The 26,910-nt window shown below is 34.6% G+C and overlaps 1 protein-coding gene across 3 annotated transcripts in view; it reads left to right on the top strand.

The window, feature by feature from the left end:
* Positions 1 to 26,481, top strand: part of LOC134529673 (putative ATPase N2B) — a 32,229-nt gene extending 5,748 nt beyond the window's left edge. The window contains exons 3-7 of one of the 3 annotated variants that reach the window (XM_063364009.1): positions 1,428 to 1,669; positions 1,751 to 1,922; positions 20,669 to 20,809; positions 24,452 to 24,574; positions 25,644 to 26,188. In XM_063364009.1, coding sequence (XP_063220079.1) covers positions 1,428 to 1,669; positions 1,751 to 1,922; positions 20,669 to 20,809; positions 24,452 to 24,574; positions 25,644 to 25,766 — 801 coding nt within the window. In that variant the 3' untranslated portion in view covers positions 25,767 to 26,188. Of the gene's footprint in view, positions 1 to 1,427; positions 1,670 to 1,750; positions 1,923 to 20,668; positions 20,810 to 24,451; positions 24,575 to 25,643 lie in introns of all 3 variants that reach the window. The other 2 variants (XM_063364012.1, XM_063364011.1) reach the window with 2 other exon arrangements.
* The last annotated feature ends 429 nt before the right edge of the window (positions 26,482 to 26,910 follow it).

Below are 26,910 nucleotides of genomic sequence, written 5' to 3'. Positions count from 1 at the left end.
AGTGTTGTGGGTGTAATAGTAAATTTGACGTGACCCTTTTGGTGTTCTGCCTCTGAGGTTTCTTTACAGAGTACATTTTCCAGACTTTACTGCTTCTTAATTAGCTTATAAAAAGAACATCAAGGTATGTCACCTGGGATTAGTCTGACAGCAAAGTAATTAGCCATTTTCTCTTGCCTTGCATTCTTCAGTACAATATTCCTGCTAAACAATATTTTTTGCCAAACACCATTTTTTAGATGTATTTTCTCTACAACTTAGTGTTTAACAATCCTGCATTTTCTGTAATCCGGCACCAGCAAAGTCCCAGGCATGCTGGATTATCGATAGTCCTCTGTAGTAAAAAAAAACTCATTCTTTACATACACTATCTTTGAATCAATATGAGGCTGTCTAGGAAACTCCACTGATGATGAGTGAATGCCATTTATCATGTACTGTTCTGAATGATAAGGAAGGCAACCTGACACAACAGTGCACATTGTGCAGCAGAGTCGCACATGTGCAAGGGAAGAGAATACAGCAGGAAATATATATTATGTGTAAAGATTTTGACATACCAATCTGTGTTTCAGAATGTAGCACACAGTAGTAGACATTTTAAGACAACCTAGATTTGGTGTAAACAGATACAAATTATATTAAATGTTTAAAAATATTTTTTTTGTCTTTTTTCCATCTCAAGAATACTTGAGATAAATTTATATAATGTTTTATTGAAATTCAGTATTTTATGATAAATACTTATTTTCTGTATATTGTATTATTCTGTATTATTCATTGAGATTATCAATTAAATTTTTTTGCTTTTAAAATTATTGTATATCAACATACTTAAAAAAGCAGATTTTTGTTGAAAATATTTCTTATGTGGATTTACATTTAACAAACCATGTTAAGTACTGTTGGTTTTTCATAATTAGAAAACATGTTTTGTGGGTACAAAATACCTTTTAAAATAAATATCGTGGGCTTAGTGGAAAAAGTCGGTAAGTCCAATTTCTGGAAAAAGACTGTTAGTTCACTTACCAAGTTTTGCTTGCCTAGAATAACGTTATAATGGACTTGCCGATCTAAAGCTAGAAGAAAACGTCCAAAATCATTAATTATTTGGACTTCCAAACGTTTTCTTGGCGAAGATATTGCCCTTACAACTTCATCTGTGAAGTTAACTCATTTTCACAAAAAAGTGGACTTACCAACTTTTTCTACTAAGCCCACGATATGTTAAGGGATTAAAATGTAGTCTTGAATAACCTATTGGGGAAGAGGCATTTCAGTATTTCTGTTACTATTATTAAATCAGTTGCTTTTTATTTCTGTCTTCTTTTATGTTAAAATATAAATACATATTTTGTAGTTAGTTAGAGTACAGTATGTTTGTATGATTTATAACTTTAATACTACATTTTTCTTCTGTCTTCAAGGTTACCGATGTTGCTGATGCTATGATCCTGAAACGTCTCTTTATTGAACTCTTCTGCCGTGGAACTGTTGTTGTAGCAACTAGCAACAGACCTCCAGATGATCTATACAAGAATGGTCTTCAGAGGTCAAATTTTGTTCCGTTTATTAAAGTTTTAAAGGATCATTGTGAAGTTGTGTCCTTGGATTCGGGTGTTGATTATAGAGTGAAATCAATCAAAGGACGTGGCAACTGGTACTTTGTGTGGGTATTATATTATTTTCATCCTAATATTGATAGTGCATTTCCTACAACAGGAATTTACATTGTACCCTTACTTTTCAGTAAAAACAAGTGCAATGCAGATGAAGAAATGAACAGAATTTTTAAGTACTTATGTTCTCAAGAGAACGACATTGTTAGACCCTGTGTTCTAAGGATAAAAGCCCGTGATGTGCGTTTTGACAAAACATGTGGCCAAGTGATGGATACAACATTTGTGGAATTATGTGACAGGGTAAGTGTTTATAACATGTTTGATGTGTATTGTTTGGATTGGAATGTGTAGGTTTGTATTTTTGGTTTGGGTTTTGGATAAGTTAAGATTTGTGCTTACAGGTATTCCAAACATTTCATGTTGAGAAATCATAAACACTTCATTTCAACTTTTAGTCATTTTTAATGTTTGTAAAATAACTGAGTTAATCAAAACTGTCAGTAAAGCAGAATTTCTTCTAAAACCAATGTTTAGTCTAAAGATAGGTTTGCTTTTTCAGGTTATGTTTGAAAATTTGGGGCTGCTATAATGTCTGAAAAAAATTTAATATAATACTACTAAAGATAAATAATTTTGGAATGAGGTGTTTTTTTAAGTTTTAGTCGAACGTTGTTAATTTTATTACAAACAAAAATATTGGCATCTATTATACAGTGAATGGATGGACAATCATCCTAAAGCATAGTTACTTAGAGGGTTGCTCATGAATAAATCTTATGTAGCTACCAGAGAATGAATCCTAAGTAATTTTCCCACTGCTACCTGTGCAGGGAATGATTGATAGGTGGGGGGGGGGGAGAGATTTAGAGCTGCGCCACCGAGGTGAGAGGTTGTCACGAGGAGCTGCTCTGCGAGAATTTCCAGTAAGATGTGGTTAGAATTTCTCTGTGCTACCCAGCCGTCCGAAAGGTCTCAGTTAATTCCTGTGCACAGGCAAGGTATTCAGTTAAAGCTGTAGGGTAAATAAGTAAGCATAATGACTGACAAGTCTGGATACACTTGGGGTTTAGATACCTCTGTAGCCTAGCCATGACCCCGGCTAACTCAGTCCTGGGAAAGTGGTCATTGGGTGATTCAGGCAAGTTTTAGGCGACAGAAATTGAAATGGCATCTAAAGGCTAGACAGTGTCGGCAAACTTTGCTTCGTTCTCCTTGCAAGATGATGACAACCAAGACGGCTTTGCAACAGTAAGAGGGAAGAAGCAGAAATGCTGCCATGCCGAATTGGGATGCAGGCACACTCGCAGGTACTGCCCCCCCACCCCAACAACTGGAAATGGCTGCACCCAAGGCTCCTAAATAAAACTTCTGTTTGTGTTCTTGGACCAAGGACACCAATACCCTATGGTTCACTCAGAAGTGCTTTGTCCGAACCATGTCACGACCAGATACAGGTGAACACTGCCAGAATCCAAGAATATCACCGAACCATTAAGGCCCTTTAGGGCGAGATGCTGCAAAATTTTTTTTTGCATGGTGTGTGCCATCACATGCCCAATGTCTTCCTGCATCAAGAGTTTGCAGCAATTCATCTGCATGTACAAAACTGGCAGTGCTGATTGTTATAAGTACATGGAGGCATTTATTAGGTTAAATTAATTTAATTTCATTAATAGGTGCCAAATACTTTTCCTCTTCTTAGTATTGTGTTCAGTCTGGCTGGCAGCCTGGTGGTAAAAGTGAAAGTTGCCCCCCAAAAAATCCTAAAAAAATCTATCATTCCCGCCAACAAATGGAAAGAATTTGAAACAAAAGAGTGATTAGAGTGGTTCTTACTTCCCTCTTCCCCAACCCCAAATGAAATTCTGCATATGCTCCTAATGATAGGGTTTAAAAGTGCTGTGAACTTGACATGAAGAGATGGTCTTATGTATATGGGCGAATATATAAAAGTTGGGTAACTTTTCGGGATATTTTGTTTATAATAGTTTTTTAAATCTAATTCCTTAAAATTCACGTTATAAGATAGCTAATCTAATTAATATATTGCTCATGATAGGGCCAGTCACTTTTTAAAGTAGATGCAGAGATATTCAGATTTTTCCAAATTTGACTTTCAGGGGACTGACGAGGGTGACAAAGTACTGATAAAACGCACAACTTCATAAGATATGTAAGAAATTTATTAAGATATAAAAGAAATTTCTTAGAAACTAATAATGGCACATATTTTGAGTCTCACTTTTAATCTTAATTCACTTAAGTGACAATTGAAACAAAAATTATTTACGTAATACTTTGAGGAACAACTTCCTTCACCTTTAAAGCAGCTTCTTATTAATTTTATTTTTCTTAACTTAACTACTTGGAGGTAGTTTAACTTAACAATATACATTTTCTAAGCAATCAACAAACAATTGAAACAAAAATATAACTCTCTCTGCCTTAAAGATACCAATTAACGTAATAACAGTTACCAAGTAATACTATCTCCGTCTTCAAAACAGCCTTCTGATATGTCTAATATCGTTATATTACTTACAAATATAAATCTATGCCCTATAGGTCAGTCTGGTTTTCGGAGTTTATTTTCCACAGATTGTACAACTTTCTTCAACTGCTTTTTGACTCTTCTATATTTTTGACGCTGATTGTTCAGTTTAGTTTTTAGTTTTGAAACCATAGCTTTCATCTCTTTTAATTGCTTATTTCTAAACTTTCTCTGTCTTTCACTTCTTCTTTTTGCTTCATTTGCTCTTCGATCTTCGTTCACAATGGACCGTGTTAGTTCACCAACTATTGGTTGTGCTTCATCATCAGTAGTTGAAGGAGTATTTTGGCGTACAAAATTATCAGTATTATTTTTCAAAAGTTGTATTTGTTGTCTGTACTTTGATGAATATTTTTTCCATTCTTTTATAGTGAATCGTTGCTCTCGTGGCATCATGTCTTTAATATTTTTTCTTAGTCCCTTTTCTTTCTTTTTTAAGTATTGCAACCTTTGTTTCTCTTTGTATTCAGCTAATTTAATGGGGTAGTTTTTTATTCTAGCTAAGCGAGCCTTTTCGGCTTCTCTTTTCTTTTTCAATACGTATATCTTCTCTATCCTTAGACATGTTTTGTTTTTCTTTCGGAGCCCTGATGTTTTAAACTGAAATAAGTAAAAAAAAATGCTTAGACATGCTCAAAACGTCAGTACCCTGGAAACACGTCAGTCCTTAGCCGCAATATCAGACAACGGACTGACGCCAACGGACTGATGCCAACGGACTGATGAAACAAACATGAATGTGAGGTTATCGTTAGGACTAACGTTTATTTTGATGTTTTCGAATATCAAGAAGCTACATTTTAACAAATCAAAGTTAACTATGTATAAATTAAAATATAACGCAGACTTACAAGAAAATAGCGACTCACCATAGGACTGATATTTTGTCTGGATCGACACGTCTTCACGAGACAAACACAACTCTAGCTCTGGCACAGTAATGGCGGCCGAACAATGGCGCGGTCGGCATCTAACTTTAGTACCAACCTTGACATTTAACATGGTTTTGAATTTGAGTCGCCAGTATTTAGCGGGAAATTCAAAATCGAACAATACACAATGGACTGACGAATAAAACTGAACACAAAGTTTCTTATTATTTTTACAATGGTGAGAATAAAAATTATGAAAGTTGTGATTATATAATATTAAATATATTACAGATTATAATGAAATATTAAGTTTTATTGTATTAAAGGTAATATTTAATACACAGATATTTGATTGCGTGCTTTTCAGGTTGTGACACGCCAAAGTACTGACTTTTCGAGAATATATTGTGAAGTTTTACAAATTTGTATTAAAAATAAATAGCTGAAATTGGGTGACCAAATAAAAGGCTTTTAATTGTTTTAAAATTAATCATAAAATATAAACAAAATATAATTATACATAGTTTTATTGACTGATGACATTGAGTTACCCATTTTTTGTGGAAACACCCATATTGTTAATTACTTGTGTTGAGATGCAAGTGTGCTATTGGTGTGCTAAAAGGGAAAACCACGATCTGGCAGGTAGTTAAATGTCAACACTAAGTAACTCACTACTGCATTGTTTTTAAACATGGTATTACTAGTTACAGTTAACCTTGTTCGACTCCAAATGTGACTGAAACAAATGAGATGAAAATGTTATATATGACATGCATACTGACAAGGTTTACAACTTTTTGAACTTGCAGTTGGTATTGGTTTATTATCTTACAAAATTTAACCTTTTTTTATATTGGTATATTAATTATTTTATTGTTAAAATAGTCATAATTATGTTAAATAAATAAATATTTTATTGGTTTGTGAGGCATTAAAGACTCCAACATTTTGGAAGACTGTTTTTAAAACTAGCATTGTGTGTACAAACAAATTTTTTTATAATTTTTGCCTTTTTTTCTACATAACATGGTATGTATATATTATTTTTTTTAGATGTTTGTAAAAATTTACCTTCTCTCCATTTGCCTGTATGGCTGAAGAAACAAATTCCCTCTTTGAATTATTTGTGTCAAAGTAATAAGTAGTAATTAGTTAAATTTTGTTTCAAATAAGGCAAGTAGGATAGACAGTTGGCTTGATATGCTATGTGATAAGGTGTGACTGAGAAAAGAATATGAGGGAAGTATCCTAGTTGAGAGAAACTAACCACATTGGGATACTGAAATGTATTGTATATAATGTTTCATAAACTTGTGAGTGAAGTCTTAGTGCTTGAATTCCAGTGGTGATCTTTTGAAGTGTGAACGGTCTTGAAAATTTTTTTTACAGAGTGACTTTTCTTACATTATAAAATGTGGTTTTCTTATATTACTATACTTATCAAGCTTAATGTACTTCTTGGAAAACCTATCAAAATTTAAATTGCTGTAATACAATAGACAGAACAGTTTAAGCAACTGGACAATCTCATGGTAAAAGGTAAAAAGTTACATTTTGGCCATTTTCATTTTATTAAAACATGGGATATTATTTTGAATTACCTTTCATCTGGTAAAATAAAGTAAGTCTAGGAACAAAAATATACATATGAAACCACTTGTGTTTATAATGTTATATTTAAAGCAATTTGCCTTTTGTGTCAGGAAACGGTAGTAAGTCGACTAGTTTCGGTTTATCAATTTAATGCTTTTGTGTACAAGGCAAACATATATTGACGTCCCTCGGCTTCAAGTCCCCGTTTTCCCGTTGAAGTAAATGTCCTGTTATGCCCGTACTGCTCTCGTCGGAGAGGTGTGGGTCCAGGCCAACGTGGCTGGGACCGGGAAATGCGGGACCTGGAGGGAGAGTGAAGTGATGAGGAATGTTGGTAGGTTGTCGCAAGCAGAACACGGCATTAACGAATTTCACGAGCCAATTTTTATTAACGTATAAAGACCTGCCGCAGCCTGGCGGAACCGTCGCGGAACAAGTGCCCTACCACGGCGACACGGACTCCCTGATGACCGGGCTGTTCTCAAATACGTTTCGACACGAATCGTAAAGTTCTCAATGCTAAGCTGACCCCGTGAGAGGGGGCTCGAAGACGGAGCGCTGTGCGTACGCGGCCCGTTACGTAATGTCCCTTAGTCGGCGAAAGTTCAGAAACCCGTAACACCACGTTCGCGTCGTAGAAACTGCCCGCTGGACACGTCTCCCGAAAACTCGTAAATTAACAATGCTAAGCTGGTTCGCGGTGGCAGCTCAGCTGCCATGACAAACTGTGAACTCAATGAACGACTAGCCACGAGCGCAGAGTACGCGGCTCGCGGAGCGACGAACACGTCTGTCTCCGCTCGAGACCAGGACGCGACTGCCTCTCCCCGCTAGCCCGCGGGCCGGCGCCCGCGGGTTGCGGGGAGGGAGGGGAAATCGGCCGGCGTGGGAGAGAGCTCCGTCCCGCGGCGCGCCAGGCTGCAATTACATACTACGGCGAAACCCTTCAGAAAAGTTACCGAATTATTTACAAAGACTTACACGAGACATTAATTACACAGCGAATTTGCACAATAATTAATAAATAAAATAAGTTATTTACATACATTTAAGACCCTTGATCGTTTACAAATATATACACACAGAGATAAAAAGATAAAGTCACATAGAAAAAACACTCGCTGGCATGCTAGGGCGCACGCGGTTGCGTCCCTGGCCGTCGCACTTCACAGGGGAAATCACGCTACCTCAGGCCCACGTCGGTGGCCAGGTACGGCCTCTGAATCCGGGAGGCACGACGACTGTCATCAATATAACTTAATACTTTTTCCATTTTTTTCCATCAGTATATTTTAAATTAATTATGGACTAACATTGCATAAGATGTTCCTAAAATTTTGTTTTAATTGTATTTGTGCAAGAATTATTACACAAAGCTTGGCAATGTTCCACAGAATATATTTGTTTTAGTTATATTTTATAAATTTAAAAAATAAGTGCAACATGACAGTTGGCTAATTCAGTTCACATTTTAAAAAACTGTTATGTGATTAAATTTTAAAGAATGGTCTAATTAAAGTGAATTTTATAAATAGGTACAGTAATAAATAGGTTTTCTTGTTGCAATAAATACAAAAAATTTCTTTATAAATTTGAGTGTTGTACCTTAAACCGGAATTTTGTTTTTGTATACTCTTTGCATTTGTTTACAAATTGTATAGGGTATTTTATCAATAGGCCTCTCCATCCCAAACTAAGTAAATTTAATCACATCACATTGTTCATACTCTGTTGTTCACATCAACTGTTTCTTGGTTTGTTAAGTGCATACTGATGAAGGCTTGAATTATGTTACCAACAAGAATGTATTGCAAGAAGCATTATATCTATCATCTATTGAAGGTAAGAAAAGTTGTTTTAATGTTATTTTGGAAAAACAAAAACTGAAAATTGTGTACTGTAATTAATTTGAGGTTATGTGTGAATATATTTTACTATTTTACTATTTTACTAGGATAAAGCTACAGTCATGATTAACTGGTATATGTATTAGCCATTTATTATTTACTTAACATGCTCACAATATTTAGATTTACACTATGTATCACAAAGTTTAAATTAATTATACATGCTCAATAATTAAGTAGGATTATAGGTATATTTAAAATCTTAAAGGTAAAACTTTCTATAGAATCCATCTATTGAAATTGTCATTTTAAATTTGTTTGTTTAAAATTTTCCTTTTATGTAATTTTATTGGATACAGGCAATAAATAAGTTATTTTTTATATGAGTCCTAAATATAATTAGGTACCCGCTTTTTTGGGTAAACCTTATAAATAAAACATAACTAGTGACATAAACTCATCTGAGTTCAAAAAATGTGTAATGTAAACAAGCCTATTATAATAAAAATGTTGTGATAGTTGAGTAATATCTTTAAACATAATTTTAACAAATTAATAATAAACATTTTTTTGACTTCTATTTTCTATATTGTTATGAGAGATAATGTATTTTTTATTCCAGGCTCACTAATGAAGAAATTAGCAAGAAGATAGGAATTCAATGAACATGAAGCTTATAATAACAATGATAGTAGAACAAGAAGTGCATATAGTTCAGATGTACATGAAGATTCAAATACGGCTACTTTTAAATGCACCTTCGTATCAAATGCAAGTAAGGTAAGCATAAATTGTGTGTAAGTTGTTGTACAGAGTTTACATTAATACAGATGTTTTCATAATATTATTCGTACTGCTATACTGAATTTTCATACTAAATTAGTAAATAGTGTTATTAAATTTGGAGTTAAGTAATTTATATATAATTGTAGAGGTACTTGAAAAATGGTATTTAAATAAGGAAAAATCTTAATTAACTTGTGATTTTAATATAATTAAAACAAACCATTTCAGTAATTGTGCTAACATATTTTTAAAATACTTGATGCTCCTGTTGACCTAGTGGCAGAAATATATTGAGAGTTTTATTTTAATATTTTCAAATAACTGTAATTTGGTCATTGTAATTTTAATTCAGGCACTTGCATGAAAATTAGGATAACTTGTTCCATTGTGCAGGCAAATTTTTACCATAGAACTGTGAAATTTCTGAATTTTGTGTGACTGAAATATTAATTTTTTACCAACTTAGAAATTTACTTAACCAAGAAAACCTTAAAATAATTTATTATTAACGAGCAATTTTTATTTACAGGAAGGAAGGACATTTGAATTTTTCAGCCATGATGATAGTGATATTGTTCCTTACTATGCGCCATGTTATTAACTGGACAAGACACCTATTTACATTTATGATTTTAATGATGGTAAAATTGGTATTGGAGATACAAATGCAGAATGTAGAAAAAAAAAGGAACAGAAGAAAAATCAAGAGAAACATGCAGTAGGAAAAGAAAAGGCAATTGGGACAGGCTTATGTGATGGAGATTGGAAAGAATGAAAAGCAAGATCTTTTACGAGGCTGTCACCCTGTCGCATGTAGTACAAACAGGAAGTAAGTTCAATATTTGAAACATACTTGTGTATGTGATTGATTGCATGGTGGGAAAGCATCGTTAGCTGGCAAGACTAATGACATTTTCAAAACATAAAGTTTAAAGAAAAAGAAGAAACACTATTAATAATCAGCTTATCTTTGCGTATTTTGTTCCTATTTCCTGCATCCTTCAGATGTATGATGTAACACCTAAATTTGTATGTGTTATTGGTCAGCAAAAGCATACTTTCCAGAAAGTAATACAACCAACATAAGAGGTCATCATGAACCTCCAAATAAAACTAGTAATGTTGCAAGGAACAAAGTCAGGGCATTCCTCATTTTGTTGCCAACATACAAAAGCTACTACTATAGTAAGGAGCCAAAAGAGCCTATTCAGCTACACAAAATTTTCGCATTTTTTAAACAATGTAAATTATTGCCATACAATTTATAAAGAAGGTACTTGTCATACATGTTACAGGCAGAAGTTAAGACTGACATATATCAGTCACAATAAGAAATCATTATTGGAAAAGCAACAAGAGACTCACCATACTGAAGCAGAAATGACTTATCAATTGAAATTGCAGACAAGCAATGATGGTTATAGCATTGAACCATCAATAATGCCTTCCAACAGCATGCTTACAAATTACCATCACCTTCTACAAAAGACAATGTTAGATGTTCATTTTGACTGTACATGACATGAAGGATGAAAGGATGATCAAGCAACATGTTTTGTACATGACATGAAGGATGAAAGGATAATCAAGCAACATGTTTTGTACTGTACGAGTCCGGCAAAAAGAAAATCTAATAAAATCTCTTCATGGGTGTTTACAGCTTGCCTAAAGAAATTGAAACATATTGTTCTCTACTGTGACTCATGTCCTAGTCAAAATAAAACTACACAGTTCCTAGCCATGTGTCTCTCTCTAATGAAGCGAATGAAATTGATACATTAGATCATAAATTCATGGTTCCAGGGCAGAGTAGATTGGAATGTGACAGTGATCAGGCAATAATTGAGAAAATGAAGTTATATCACACACCAATTAGCCACCTATATGACTAGGCGCAGCTAATCAGACTTTAAGGAAAAAAAAGAAACTATTGAATGTGGTAGAATAAAAAAAAACATAGTTTTTTTAACTATGCTTTGCTTCTCAAAACTGACATACAGATGAAGACATCAAATTGTGGGCCTACCGGTGTTGCGTTTTATACTGATTGCAGCATTAGTGGGCGCCACCACGTGAGTGGGCACATGGACCCGACTGGAAACTCTTACTCAGGGCGCGGCGAGATATTGGCCCTCCTGACTCCGGCGTTGACACCTGCACCTGTACCTAGCCCGCTCTCAACGTCGGGCATGCTCCTACCTAATCGCAGTGGGCTTTTAGGGCGTCCCACACACCGCTGACCGGAGGAAGGACCCACGTGGCCCCCAAACACAAAAACACGTGACTTGTTTAAGTTGATTTATTTAGACTTTACACGCCCTCTTACACTCCTCTCTTTACACGGTTGAAACGCCCGAGGCACGAATTGGTATAGATTGAGGATGCGGACCACACACGTGGCCGCCCCAAGCTTTTACGTAGGGTGAATGCTAAAAACTCCTGGGAGTATAAAAAATATTTAATACACAGCCCCACCGACCGAGAGAGGCCCCGAGGATACTAATAAAGCGGTTTAGATTAATTAAATATACAGAACTACCTATCAGTGAATCAATGTTGATGTCCCCGGGGTGTCTGCAGAGACATCCGCCCTCGGCCGGCTGAAGGAGACTGGGGCGAGCCAAAGATCGTGGCGGGAAACATGGCGTCCTTCGCGCCGAACACAATTATCGTTATCATTTGTAAGACTTCGTGGCGCGGGTTATTAGAAAGAATAACAGGAACCTCTTACAAAATTAATACATACATATCCACGACCAGGCTTCTGTAATAACTACTTGTACATGGAAAACAGTTTAAATAAAGTTTTATATTGGTTCCGTCGTCGCCCGCTAGGGAGTGTCATTGACCGTGCTTGCACTTACTTTACTAAAATTATCTAATTAAGAATCAAAAGAACACTCACTCGGCTGACCTGCCGTAACATTACTTAGGGGTTAAAAGGAAAAAGCTTACAATATTAATTTAGGTGTTTTAGTGGTACGGAGCACTGAAGCTAAGCGCCCTCATGCGGCAGTTCGTGGCGCGCAATTCATACACACACACGACTACGTATGTATCGGTACAAATGCCGGGCATGATAGGGATGGGGAGGGAAACGGAGGATGACCAGGCTCATGGGGTGAAGCCCCGGCTGACGTCGAAATAAAGATGGGATAAATATTTATGGCAAGAAATAAAGTGGTTATGTGAAGATTTAAAGTTCAGCCAACAAAGTTGTATTACAAAACAATTCTTTCAAGTGAAGAAGAATTCTCCACCATGGGCATATCATGTCATCAACAACACAGACCTTGCCTTAAGCCTTCCCAGATGTACAACAGCCTAGGACCAAGTTTTAAGGGAAAAAAAAAATTATGTCATGGTACTGCTCTCATATATATTGCACATGTTTATCATGACTTTTACAGATACTTGCCAACTGAACTGACTGTACAATATCCTACCTTTGATTCATATGAAGATCTATCGTCAATAAAACAAAATTTATACTTATACTTGTAAACATTTGTAGATCTATCATTTACTTAAGCACAATTTAAATGAAAATTCTCATTCATACTGTACTTTGATAAATAATCGAATTGTGCTTTTTGCCTTACTATTAAAAAAAAATTCTTTTTAAATTGTATATTATTTCACTAAAATAAGTATTTATGGTACGTGGCCACCAACACCTCTTAAATTACACCATCCCTGTAATAGAGCCATTATTATGCAAATTGTAATAATTCTACAATAAACCTATGCAAAAGCGTGTCGTGAGGGGGGGTTTGGAATCGGTGTAGGTTTATATCTTGGGCGCCACCACGTGGACCTGGCTACCGACTCTGTCCCAGGGCCGTGACGTGACCCATGTGGAGCTAGGCTCGACTTCCCCCCGCTAGCACTCACCGGCGGGCATGCTATGTTACTGCTTGTGGGGTCTTGAGGTGCCCCACACACCTCCTTCTCTGTGCTGGGAAACTCGTGGTTGGGAATTAAGTGCAACGAGTTGGGTGAATATTGAGCTTTTTTGGCGCCGACACGTACACCGATGTCGCACATAGAAAACAGCACATAGTCCAGCTTTCATGCCGACCAGGACACCGCGTGACCCGGCCCCGAAAGTATAAGTCCGCAGATGAATCCAAAACGCTCCGGGGAGCTTTAATTAATTAATTAATTTACACAGTCTGCCGCCGAAGTAGGCCTCGAAGGTTGATTAGAAAAAGGTTTAAAATATAGTTACGACGGCGGATGTTAACGGAACAGTTACGAGCAAAAGTTGAAGTCGACGAGGTGCTGTGATGCGTCCTACCCCGCACGGCGAACGGAAGAGACTGCCCCGGGCCCCGGGTGTCATGGCCGCAAGAAGTGCTGAACTTACCGTTAGTAAATTGATATTAAAGACAGTTAAACATAACTATTAAAACCTTTTAAAAATTACAAGTTAATTAAGATTTAAGGATTACATATTGCAGATATTTAAGAATTACATTATTTAAAAAACATGCTGTCTCCACCGCTCCAGTTAGGGTGGGCACCGAAAGGGTTCGTGCAGGACGACCGAACACACACACACACAAACACACACACACACACACACTTGTTGGCGGGAGGTTTGAAACAGAGGACAGGACAGGGTTAGCAGTGGCGTGAGGCACATCGGGCTAAGGGAGGGCGTAGCCTTGGTCGACGTCAAGGAAACAATTCAAATAGCATCTTAAGTGAACTAAGAATGAATAAACTGTGTGAATATTAGTATTGCTCTAATATTAAGTTTTGAATATTACGAAATAATTTTTTTTTTTTGTGTAAATGATTCTTTATTGCAGTTCATATTGTCACAAGTGCAGCCTGACTGCAAGTAGAATAACTATGGCCAGCTTTAAATGCAATGCAACTCAACTTATTTCTAAATGTTCTTTCCAGCTTTCACATGAATTATAACTGCTCCTAAATCCAGTAGAATAGGATTGCTACTGGCTCAGTTTTGTTTTTGTTTCACTGAAACAAACAAATTTGGAATTTATCTCATAGCATATTGCTTTATATAATTGTTAAACATATACACAATAATATAACATACTTTTGCACTGTATTTTTGCATAAGCCAGTTCCGCAACCTACACATTAGTTCATAATAATTACAGTAGAACCTCATTTTTACATATTTCAAGGGACCAGGAAAAATATATGTAAAAACGTGGAAAACGCAAAATGAGGGAAATGTTCAAATGTTTTTTATCATCTCACTATATGGGAAACAATAAGAAAATATATACCACACTAAATAATATGTCAGAGACGGTTACGTTTTTATATATTAACTAGAACTTCACTATCTCACATAATTAAAATTATAAATATATCCAATATCCCCGTTCTTCATTATTGCCGAAAGTTAAACATGAAATTTGCTGTTCTTGTGTAAGAGATGAGAATGTTGAAGCATCTTGATATAGCCACTTGGTGCTGAAATTTTGTAACACAATTGATTTTTGAACTTTGTATTTAATTACGTGTTAAAGTTTTATTAATTTCAGATTTTTTGAGAAATAATACTATAAAACGATAACTACCACCATCAATATAATTGTTTACGTTGAGGAATAGAAGTTAAATTGTCATTACATTAGGGATGGCCATCGATGGTCGATGTTTTCGAAACATCTATAGTTGGAAGTTCAATGTTCAATATTTTAGCATCTATGTTTTTTTGTCAATGTTTATCGACCATCGATGTATTAGTGCCGAGTCGATGTTGATTTCCGATGTTTCAGGCAGTGTTGTTATCTTTTTCCTCCGCTAAATATAGCTTTTTTGAAAGTTCTGTTGATCAAAGAGTTGTATATAAATTTACAAGGTTAAAACATTAGCTTTCATTGTTTTTTATATGTTTAGTTTATTTTTGCCTATTTTTGTGTCCGATCTATTCTAGCGCGATTTATTGCAAGCCTGTACCATGTTGGCAACATTGGTTTCATGTAAACAGTAAGTCAATAAATTCTAGACCAAAATATTATTGTATATGAGGTGAGCGGTGCGACTGTTTTGATTAGGAAGGCAGAAATAATGCCACCAAAAAGTATATTATGGCAACACTTTGTTAAGAACAAAAATAATCAATCTGCAACGTGTAGGCATTGTAGTAGAGTTATAAAACACTAAACTTAGAATGTTCAGTGGAAGCATAAGTAAATGTTAAGTAACTACTGAATCTCTATTCTCTAGAGCCTAAAATATTAACAAAAAAGATTAAATATTTAAACAAAAAAATGCTCGTATTATTATTTTAAGGTGACCTTCAGGGAAAATTTAAATATTTGTAAATTTAATTACTTAATTTTTTTTTCACTTGTGAATTTGGTCTATGACGACGGTTATGTTTGTTTAAGCCGCCGGAACAAAAAAAAGCAATAACACAATCAACAGTACTCATAAATCTGTAAAGATATTATACTTATTTTTGTATTCAGTTACTAAAAAATCGACCGTTTACTAAAACATCGATGGTATGAACATCGATAGTTTGGGGTCGATACTTTTATTCCATCGATTTTAATTTATCGATATGACATCAATGTCCAACATCGATGCTATTACGTCGATGTTCCATCCCTACATTGCATTGTTTGGATATTCATTGCAGCCATTTGACTTTTCAGAATGTTTCTAATGTGGTAAAACGAACATCGCCGAATATGCACGAAGACGCCATATTTATAGGAAACTCGTACGTTGCTTAAAACGTATTTTAATAATGGAACAGTAATCCGCTCTTTTGTGTATTTAAAATGCGAGTTTTCACCTTTATTTTCATGCATAATACATTTAAGATTAAAGGGGAACGCTAAGAAAAGTACTTATTAATTTTCATGTTTATGTCACCATACGCTTGGTTCTAGGCCGTATGGTGTACAATAGCACGTGGCACAAAAAAAAAAGTAAGTTGTTTACAATGGCGAACGAAGCTGTGGTGACCATACACTCATGCACTTACACTTAATAATTAAACTTCACGCTATTTATTTTGATAATTTATTGTTTTCTCTAAATTTTCCGATGGTTTGCCATGAAATACAGCACTAATTCTACGTAAACAGTGGGAAATGCTTTTGCACAAGGCGGGAAAAGAATGCATTATTAGTATAGGGAAATTGACAGTGCATGTAAAAAAATACGTTAATCGCGGGAATTCGTATAGCGCGGGTACGTAAAAATGAGGTTCTACTGTAATTAAATGAATCTAAATACAACAAGACTAAAAACTATTATAATATGTAACTGTCTTTACTAGAAGATTAATTACTATCAGGGCCTTAAGTACTTCCCGGCGAGCTTGCCTCTAAGACATGACAGAGTACTTCAACTCTCATAACTTCAAGTCTTAAAGTTCTGCAAACAAAGTTTTATTGTGAAGCCAATATATTGAAAACATTCACCGTTCAAGGGAAGACGTGCATGATGCAATCCCTATACATGTCACTGCTGCGGCCATTCTAAAGGGTCTAGCGCCATCTAGGATCTATAAGCAGCTCAGAAGTAGCATAATTAAGAGCCAAGTTTATTCAGTTTATCCATAAAAAAATCGCTATGCGGAACACAGATCCTCTTGCCTGCCTAGCTGGTATGTACACACAGGATTCCATCCTTTAAGGTAGCATTAGCGGAACTGGAATAACAACATTTTAAACGTCGCTTTAAATTTGAGATTTCACAACGGATGTGGACACACTTTCTTGATTTTGAAATAACGTCAGTAAACAGCATCTTAAAGATGGCAGCTGATCACTTTTAAAGCCAACTTTCATGACTTTTTTGACGATCTTGTTGCTTGAAAAATGACTTGCACAAGTTAATCATTTGCCCGTAGTTAAGTAGTTGCGAGTGAGACCCAATTTCAGTTCTGTTGCGCACTACCGTACCACCTGCGTGGCATCGTCTGTTACGGCAGACAGCAACTGTACCTTCATGCACCTATGCCGAGAGTTCGCCACTGCCCACCATACTGCGCTGGCATCCGCCAGGTGATGTCAGTTTCATGACTGCTCACTTCACTACCTGAATTACTTGATACAAACAGAGTCTGTAACTTAACAAAACATAATTATATAAATCTAAACCTATGAAAATTACTAGAATTAAAATAAAATAAAATTATGCTGGCTAGAACAGTAAATTAAAATTTCAGTAGTGGGCTAAGGGCAAGAAAGGCCTCGGAAACACTGAATTACCTAAATTTTGCAATATTTTGGTTCCTCCTGTAAAAAGGCAAAAATTTACTCATTATCTTTTATCCCAAAACCAATTTAAATGGTTACAATATAATAAATAGTATTTAAGTAAATAATTTTATTCCAAATTTGATAGAATTTAAATTATTTTTTCTTAGTTGGATCAAGTAGAATAGCTTGTGTATGTTCAGAACTTGCGTAGTATTTGCTGTGTTTATGGTACACGGAAGCTGGTTGTTTCTGTAGCCGGAGCTGTTAGTAAAACTGTGATGATGATGACCATTTTATAAAGAAAACCATCTTTTTAAGTTCTTTTCAGTATTTCATTCATAAAATGTTTTCTAAATCATGGATTATTAGTGGTATCTATACTAATAATAAAACTGTTCAAGGCAAAAAGTAGTGGTAAACATGTTTTAAAGATGTTTTAAAGATTGCGTGTGGTTCAATGTGAGCGTAAATATCTTTAAATAATTAGTGTGACTGTGCGTTTGTAAAATATTTTTCTGTGCCTTACGCAGGACAACATTTTTCTGAGGTACCTATTTTATAAAGTTTCCCTTTGTTGTAAGACTTTAACTGTGAAAATGTGACTGCGTTATTTAGCGCGTATAGCAAACATGTACAATTTTTAAAAATCGTCATAATGAATTCCGTACAAACAATTTTAGCGAACAGAAAACTTACTACAAGGAAAAGTTAACAATTAAAAATTTAGGAACACTATGTCAGAAGAAAGACTTACTGCTTTAGCAATGTTGTCAATAGAAAAAAGACTAATAAATAGCATGCATGATTTTAATCAAGTTTGCTCAGCTGAAAACCAGAAGAATGGATTTTTTTTACAAATAAATAATGGTGCAATACCTTTGTAGCATTAAAGTTTGTAAAATCATATTTTTTTAGCTTCACGTTGCTTTCAGGCACAACACTTTGATAAGCTTAAGCCCAGCCACAAATTTGAAAAATCAAGAACATCAAACATAATTTATTATTATTTATGTGAGGCTTGATCAGCGATCTACCATTTTGAATTACAATTTAAAATTTCTTAAAAATAACTAGTCTGCTCAATAAGCTTCGTTGTGTTAATTCGGGCTACAATTACAGACATGAGTTTGTGTAATAAATGAAATATATCTTTCACGACTCCAAGATAAGCAGTAACTGCTACGGTGCCGCACCAACACAGATAATCTGACACCAAAACAGGCTTCTAGTACGCAGTAAGGTAGGAGGTCTTTTTTTTTTCTTTATGAGTGCATATGTGTTAGCATGTGTGTATGTATGAGTGTGTGAACACCCATAATTTAACATCACCGGCCGCTACTGAAATAAACACTCTTCTTAAAGGAGTGAAAAAGGGTTAGTATGTTTCTAAGAGTAATAATTGTATTTCTGAATTTAATTAAGCATATGAAATGAAATTGGTTACCAATAATAAACTTACGAAAACTACCAACCACAATGTTTATATTTTCCGAAATTCTAACCCTAAGGTGTGAAAAAGGACAAAAAAACTTCACCACAGACCAATTCACACCCTTTAAGTCCCTGTGTGGTGTGCTGTTTTCCCATTTGGGGTCATTGGGCCTTATTTTTTTGAGAATAATGGACGTTCCGTTACCAATGCTCAATGTTATGTAGCAATGTTGGAAAATATTTTTGAACCTCAATCGAAAGAATTGAGTGAGGAAACAGATCTGGGAGACATCTGGTTACACCAGGGCGGTGCTACAGCCCACACGGCTCAAGTTTGAATGGCGAAACTTAGATGTTTTCACTCTCTGAGGGGTTACGTGGAGTGGTCTTTAGCTCCCCGGATTTGAGAGTTTGTGACTTTTTTTTGGGATCTTTCAAGAAGTCTGATTTCTGCAACCTGTCCAGTTGCTTCGTTTTAGCAGACATCTCGTTAAGTATCATAATCCCGGGGTTATGTAGTTATGTACGGATTTTGAGGTGTGTTGGATCCTGCTACCCGTAGCAATTGGCCACCTGTGAAGGAGGGGATGCTGTGTGGAAGGGATTGAATTCTATCACGCTAGCAGATCTCTAATGTGCAACAATACTTAGCAAAAGTACTTTTTCTTACCATATAATTATTATTATTTGTATTAATAAAGTTAAATGTAGGCACTAGGCAACAATCTTTAGTGATGATAAAATATTTTTGGTATATGTTGCAATGTGTGTCCAAAAAGAGCCAAATTTTCATGATATTCATGATGATATTGGTCATTGCGGATGATACTGTTTGTGACAAGTGAATCATACTACAATGATCCATACTATAAGGATCCAGTATAAGGATCCAGGTGATGCACCCATGCCCCGCAGAGGGATAAGAGTACTGCAGGAATAACCATACATCTCTTCCTCTAAATATCATTCTATGTGCCTCTCTTAATTGTGCAATTTTTACTACTTGCTTTGGTGGTTTAAATATCCATGTGTTGGCTTGTAGAAACAGGTATTGATAGTTATTGCTAAATAAATTTACCTTTTATGTGTCTATAATCTCTGCTATAAATTATTCATTTTAAAATTTGTGGTAATACATATTATACATTTAATGCAGCCATTTTTTTTTATCACACTCTTAAACAGCCAAATTGTTTATTTCGTATACACCTTGAAAAAACAAAATAATACTGTATATCAGATTTTATTGACTTCTCACAACTGAGCTAGAATAAAGTTACAAAGAAGATAAATTGCATATTATTCTTTGGCCATTAGGATTCTTGGTAAATGCTACTTGTGAGACAGGGTTGAAACTTTGCTTCACCTGTCAAGTTAGGTTACTGAATTTTCATGCTGTTATTTTTATCTAAGAATATTCCTACAGGTGTTTAGTTGTATAAGCATTGCTCTTTGTATTTGTAGCAATTTGTTGTTGGATATATGCTACTCATTATCGGCTATGTGTAAATAGTTAGGCAAATATTTATAACTAAAATGTTAGCGACTATTAACATTCTTATCAACCAGGTTCTTTTATGGGTTTCCACATCATACAAAGTTGCTTCTATAATCTCATTAAAAAAAAAATTATCAGAAAAATCTGAAATTTCTATAGAAGCTGAACCTTAAATTTTAATACTACTGTGTTACCATTTTCCACCTCTTGTAAATAGTGACTACTAACAACATTTCTTAATTTTTTTTTCTCTAGCCATTAGGAGCAAGTGACTATTTGCAGCTGTCTCAAAGTTTTCATACTATTTTGGTGCGCAATCTACCTCAACTTAGTATGAAGACAAAATCTCAGGCACGCAGATTCATATCTCTAATTGATACTCTGTACGACTGTCGTGTGAGTATATTCATTATTACCAAATGCTGCTTTGTGTGCTTTGTGTGCTAGAACAATTTATTTAAAATATAAGTAGAGTGGATTTATTGTAGATCTGCAATTGGCAATACAAACTTGCAAAACTTACTGAAAAGTACCACAGCAATTGCCATGATTTTCTTAAAATTCTAGTTCAAGTTGTAGTGAAACCTGGATGATGCGAAGCTGAAGAAGCCACTAAAAATTTATAACTGTATCACCCACCACGTTGGATTATTGAATATTTGTGCCACAATTTTTTATGGATACCTCTCAATATAATTTCTGAAAATAATTTTTGTTTGTAATTTCTGTACTAGGTATATTCTATACGTTATCTGGTTTTTGTGTAATATAAAGTCAGACAAATATTAATAACTTAAATTTTTGCCTGACTCTTTGCACCATGATCATTTACTAGAAGTTTTTTTTTTTTTTTTTTTGTTTTTCACAGCTGGTTAATACATACTGTTATAAAGTGGTTTCTTAAGAAATAAATTTTATTTTTTACTTTCTTTTTTCTTAATATGAACTGTGTTTTTGAAGCTTATTTTATTTTAAGTATGTTGGATAGTGCCAAGGTTTGTGATAATGTAGGCTTGATTACTCTATGCTCATGAGTTTTGGAATTCCCTGCTTTTTTGTTTGTTGGCGGTCAGCATTGAGGAGTTGTTTAATTCCAGTCAGTATTTTGGCTGTACACAAGCAGAGAGGGGTAATCTTCACAAACAAGATCTAAAATTTTCTTGGGTGAGAAAACCTGAAACCACCTCTTCACCCCTCTGGCTCATACACACATTACATCATGGGTCTCATTTCACCTGCAATCTACCGCTGGTCAGAGGTCTTTGAAAGAGGAATGCACCCATAAGATTTTTTACAACTATTTAAGTGATGTAGGGTAATTTTCTGCAGTTCATGAGAAGCAAACTATCTGATACTATGGTGAATTAAAATAAATTTATAAAATTATCTAGTACTTTGGTTATCTTTTCACATGTCCTACTCATAGATGAAATGATAATTTCTGTCTCATAGTAATAAAATCACAAAAAGTGTGATGTGGTGGGGGAAGGGCTTAGCATAGAAACCCTGTTTACTTTCTAACTCTTCCTGCCAGCATTATCTTGCCATCTGGGCAGACTAGCTCAAGTCTGTGTGGAGGAGGGGGAAAGAGCATGTTGCCTGTGACTATCCAATAAATACTAACATTCACATTACTTGTTACATGGTGCCGCCTGTTCATTAACAGCTTAAAATAATAAAAAAAATGTTGCTGCATTACCCACATTTTTACACACCTGGTGGATAGATACATGCTACCTTTATGGTGACATATTGAATATTTTTCCACATGTTGCATCTTCATAAACTTAAGTTAGGTGCATTAGCAAAAACATTTTCCTTCACACTCTTCACCAAGTAAATAAGCTCGAGTTTTTAATTTTTTTTTGTTTTTGAGTGTCTAAATTAAGCATCTGAGTTTACTTGTTAATTAATAATGATCTGTGGTTTAGCTGGTTGCTAGTGCCTGGCTAACTTCTAACTTCTGCACCCTGCTCATCACCTGCTTCCCGCAGAGCATTTAACGTCACAGGGCTGCGATAATGTGTCCTTTCAGCTAAAGGAGTAGTTTCCAAATGCGTGCAAAATTGAAATTTGCGCCTGTAACTATGCAGAGTATCATTTACGGACATAAGTTCCTAACAAAAAAATAGTTTGTTTTGGAATTCCCTGCCGTCCATTAAATTTTTGCCCCTCTGTCCGAACATCCTGTGTGTGTGTATGTACATATTGTATGTATATGTGTGTGCATACATGCATATATGCAGTGTGCATGTGTGTATATGCATATATGCAGTGTGCATGTGTGTGTATATGCATATGCATAGGGTGAAACTGAATTCCACAAACTTGGGCTGCAGGTTCATCTCAACAAAATAATTTGAAAACATCTGTATAACTATGGTCTGAAGTGTTTCCTGAGGTTGGTATATGTATTATGTTGGGTCTGAACAACATTTTCATTGTAAATAATAAAGGACGTATTTGAGATAGAACACTGAGCATCTGTATTATTTTTACTTGAATGCAGTTATACATCCACCACAAATTTTGTTACTGTAGCAAAAATTTTTCATTGAAATATTTATTTTCTACATATTTTTGTGACGTGTTACTACCCCAAATTATTTCAACGAAATAATTCTGATACAGCGACAGAATTTGCTGTTTTTGTAGAACATCATTCAATTAAACATAATTCAGATGCTCAGTGTTCGATTTAAAATCATTTCTCTATAAGAAGTGGTTGATTTTCAATTCTAATGATGTATTCCAGCCTTGACATGCACTTTAGACCATGTCATCTAGAGATTTTTAACTTATTTTGTCATGATGATTTTTTCATGATGAACCTTGAGCCGAAATTGTCAGGCGAATTCAAACTCACACATGTATACATATAAATGTAGGTTCTTTAAAATACAACATGTATACATTCCTCCAGTCTGGCACAAGTTTCTTGCTGACTGTAATGTGCGTGCTAGTTTTATAAGACAAAGAACTCATAAAAACTTGCCGTAGAGAGGTAGGAAAATGATAGACAATAGACGGAAGAGAAAAAATGAGTGTGAAAAGTGTGTTGTAAGGCAAATCTCATTTGCCTTGCAACTTGTAGTAGTTCGGAGATTGGTGAGGTCATCAGAGGGGGGAGAGGAGTAGGAGACAGCTGCCCCTCCCTCATGTAGTAATAATGTGTGACACAGAGCAGAGAAGGATCATAACACAGTTCCATATTGTTGTATTGTTAATGTTCCAATGAGCTGAGATCCAGTTCACAAAGACTTCACTTGTATTCAGAGAATCTGCTGAACACAGATATATATGGTTCGACCCTTACCCCAAATATGTTAGATATTTGTGACTCCTTTGCTGGTGACTAATTCAGTTTTTTTTATTACATGATTTCAATGATACAGTCATCAGTAGGTCCCAATTAACATGGATGAACAAGAGTTTACTGCATATGAAATTTAATTTCCAGTGCCAAAAACTTACACCATTACTGCTAAATCATCATTCATTGGTTATATGTGTGTAATACCTGACATATTTAACAGCCATAAACTATGTATGACCATATCCAACCATTTGTCATTTTTAGACTTTCTTAAACTGAACCAAGTGTGTCAAAGCTGTTCTCAAGATATTATTTAAATTGTAAATTTTATGTTCAAATGAAGAGATGATAACCATCTTTTTTATTAAATGGTTGTTATTTTCAATGCATTATTTCAAGTTTTACCCTAACAAGGCAGACACATGACAAGGATTGTCCAAAGATAATATTGAATTATTGTATTTTTTCTTATTTGAAACCTCTGGAGATAGTTTAGTAATTCATCTTTATAGGTGCATCAACTCTAATAATAATGAGAAATTAAAAAAAAAATTCTTAAATGATCTTGATGTTTGTGCTCTGTTAAAAGCATTTATATAAAATCTTAAGTCATGTAAAGAATGTATAATTTCAAATATTGTGATTATTCCTCTGTCTTAAGCAGCAAAAGTTTATTAACCTGTTTTCTTATTTACACGTTAAGAGATTTCTTCTGAATGCAGGTTCGCATAGTGATCTCTTCTGATGTGCCCATCAGTGAATTATTTGTTTCTGACGTGAAACCAGAAGCGGAATCTGATGAACAGAGGATGCTCATGGATGATCTCAACATTCAGCCAGGATCTGTAAGTGCTTAAACTTGTAGAGATAAACTAGTATGATAGTTAAGTATTGTACATACTTGTTTATTAAAATATTAACTTGAACATGGTATCTGTTTCCATTGGGTGTCTTTATAGAAAACAATTATGTTGTGGTGTTGAAAGTGTAGTTTAAGTAGTATCAGTTGTTATTACGTATATACTCAATATTATATCCTAAAGTTCTGGTAAGTTAGCCATTCTCATTTTTTTGTAATAAAATTAATGTGTTGATTTTTTTGTTAGGCTGAAAATTTCTTTGATGTTATTTGAGATCAGATCAGTCATTTTCCAACATGAAATGGGTTGTAGTTGTGCCCACCGCTTAGTGCCACAGTTAGGCAGGCCCATAACAGCTGTTACAGGCAGCTTCCTGCTAACATTGCCTTTTATATGTGCAAAAATGCTGTAGTTGGTATAGTTTTTCAAATAATTCTTAGCTTAATCACGATTAGCTTGGGAAATATGCCCCATTTTTAGGCTTAGCTGTCCCTTTTATATTCCCCTCCATTTTCTTTTATTTAACTGAAAAGCATTAAAGTGAGGATGTTTAAACCAACCCAAATATTGAAAATAAATTATTGTACATATGAAGCCAGAGTTCACTCACCTGTTAAATTTCCCAATTTGCCGAGATGGTACTCTTAGAAGACTGGAAGGTTCAGATCTTATCTACAGCATGACTTATTCATTATTTGTATTATTTTTTATTTCCTTAAGATATTAGTCACTAGCTTGACACCAATCACTGTTCAACACTCATAATTTTTAGTCTGTGTGTAAGGTACCTATTTAGAAATTGCAGCTACTTTCACCTGGAATAGGGACGGAAAACCATTTTGGGAGAAAAACAACTCCCAGTGCCGTGGCCATGGTTGAATCCATGACCTCCAAAATGTGAGTCGATCCTTCCACCGCATGATTAAGTAAGAACTTAGATGGTTTAAATCCTACTGTCACCTTTCAGATCCTGTTGTGCCTTTCTGTCCAAAAGGTGCCATTTGAAACTTAAGTTTGTCTCATATATTTTAAAATCAACAAATTTTTTTTTCAGGAAAATGCTTCAGCCAACATTTTTACTGGAGCAGAAGAAATATTTGCTTTTGACAGAACAGTGTCCCGATTGTCAGAAATGCAGACTCAAGAATATTGGGAACAGTGGGAAAAAAGAAGATGATACTGCGCTGTTACTTGATTGACTATAGTACTTATTACTCCCGGTACAAAAGTTATTGTACAACAGCTTTAAAATGCATTATAAACTAAGAGTTTTATTGATTAGGTGATTTTAGATGTATATATAAAACAGATTATAAATTGTTTTTTAAATAATCAGTATTTTTGGCTGTTAAAATGTTGTTTAATGGATTATTTTTGGTTTTATTAGTTAACTATGTATATTGTATTAACTGTTAAAAGAAATTATTTATTTGTGAATAGGACAGCATGTGTTTACCTATATAGAAGCATTAGTGATGAATACATGAATGTAAAAAGGGTAAATTTGAGAAGTCTTATGAATTATATTTGCTTATAACAATAACTTGTAAGCTTCCTTTGTAAACCAAATTTTCTTTTTAATATATGGCAATTATTGAGCATGTATTGTATGAATGTGTGTCCACATACCTGGTAGGTACAGTATAATTCCACTTTGTCACAGTTTTAAATGCACGTTAATGCTCAATAATGCATTGTAATTGGTGATGTGATTGCTCCACTATGTTCTTGTCATCATTTATGGTTCTTCGCATAATTTCTCAAATCGACTACTTCCACCACCAATTTTATTTTCATTGTCAGTGCAATAACAAACATAAATCACCCACATTTGTTTCCCAAGTTTGTATATTTTTATTTGATATGTGAAAGAAATTATAATTAATAACCAATACTGTGCTTTGATTCAACCTCACAGTTTATTTTCAACTATGCAATGGTGATAAACTTGGTAACAGCAAAAAATTTATCAATTTGCATTTCAGTCAATTTTATAGCATATTTTAAATGTTACTTCTACCTTCGAAGAAACTTAGTTGAGGTTAATTATAAAACCTTATGTACAAAAATGTATTTTAACATAAATTATGACCAATCAGTTATGCAGTAATGTTACAGTTACAATGAGACAGGACTCAAATTTGATAAAACCCTGATAATAACAACACATATGCATCTTTAATGTCACAAAAAAAATTCAGTACTGGAAGTTTATTTAAATTAATGTATAATTTTATTAGAGAAAGTTTATTTAATAATGTTTTCATTGTACAGTCTTGCACTGATTGGAAATGGAAGCAATCATATATTTTATACAATAG

This window comes from Bacillus rossius, chromosome 2 (genome assembly GCF_032445375.1).
Source record: "Bacillus rossius redtenbacheri isolate Brsri chromosome 2, Brsri_v3, whole genome shotgun sequence".
NCBI lineage: Eukaryota > Metazoa > Arthropoda > Insecta > Phasmatodea > Bacillidae > Bacillus > Bacillus rossius.
The sequence above is the reverse complement of the archived record's forward strand: the minus strand, read 5'-3'. Positions and strand labels throughout refer to the sequence as shown.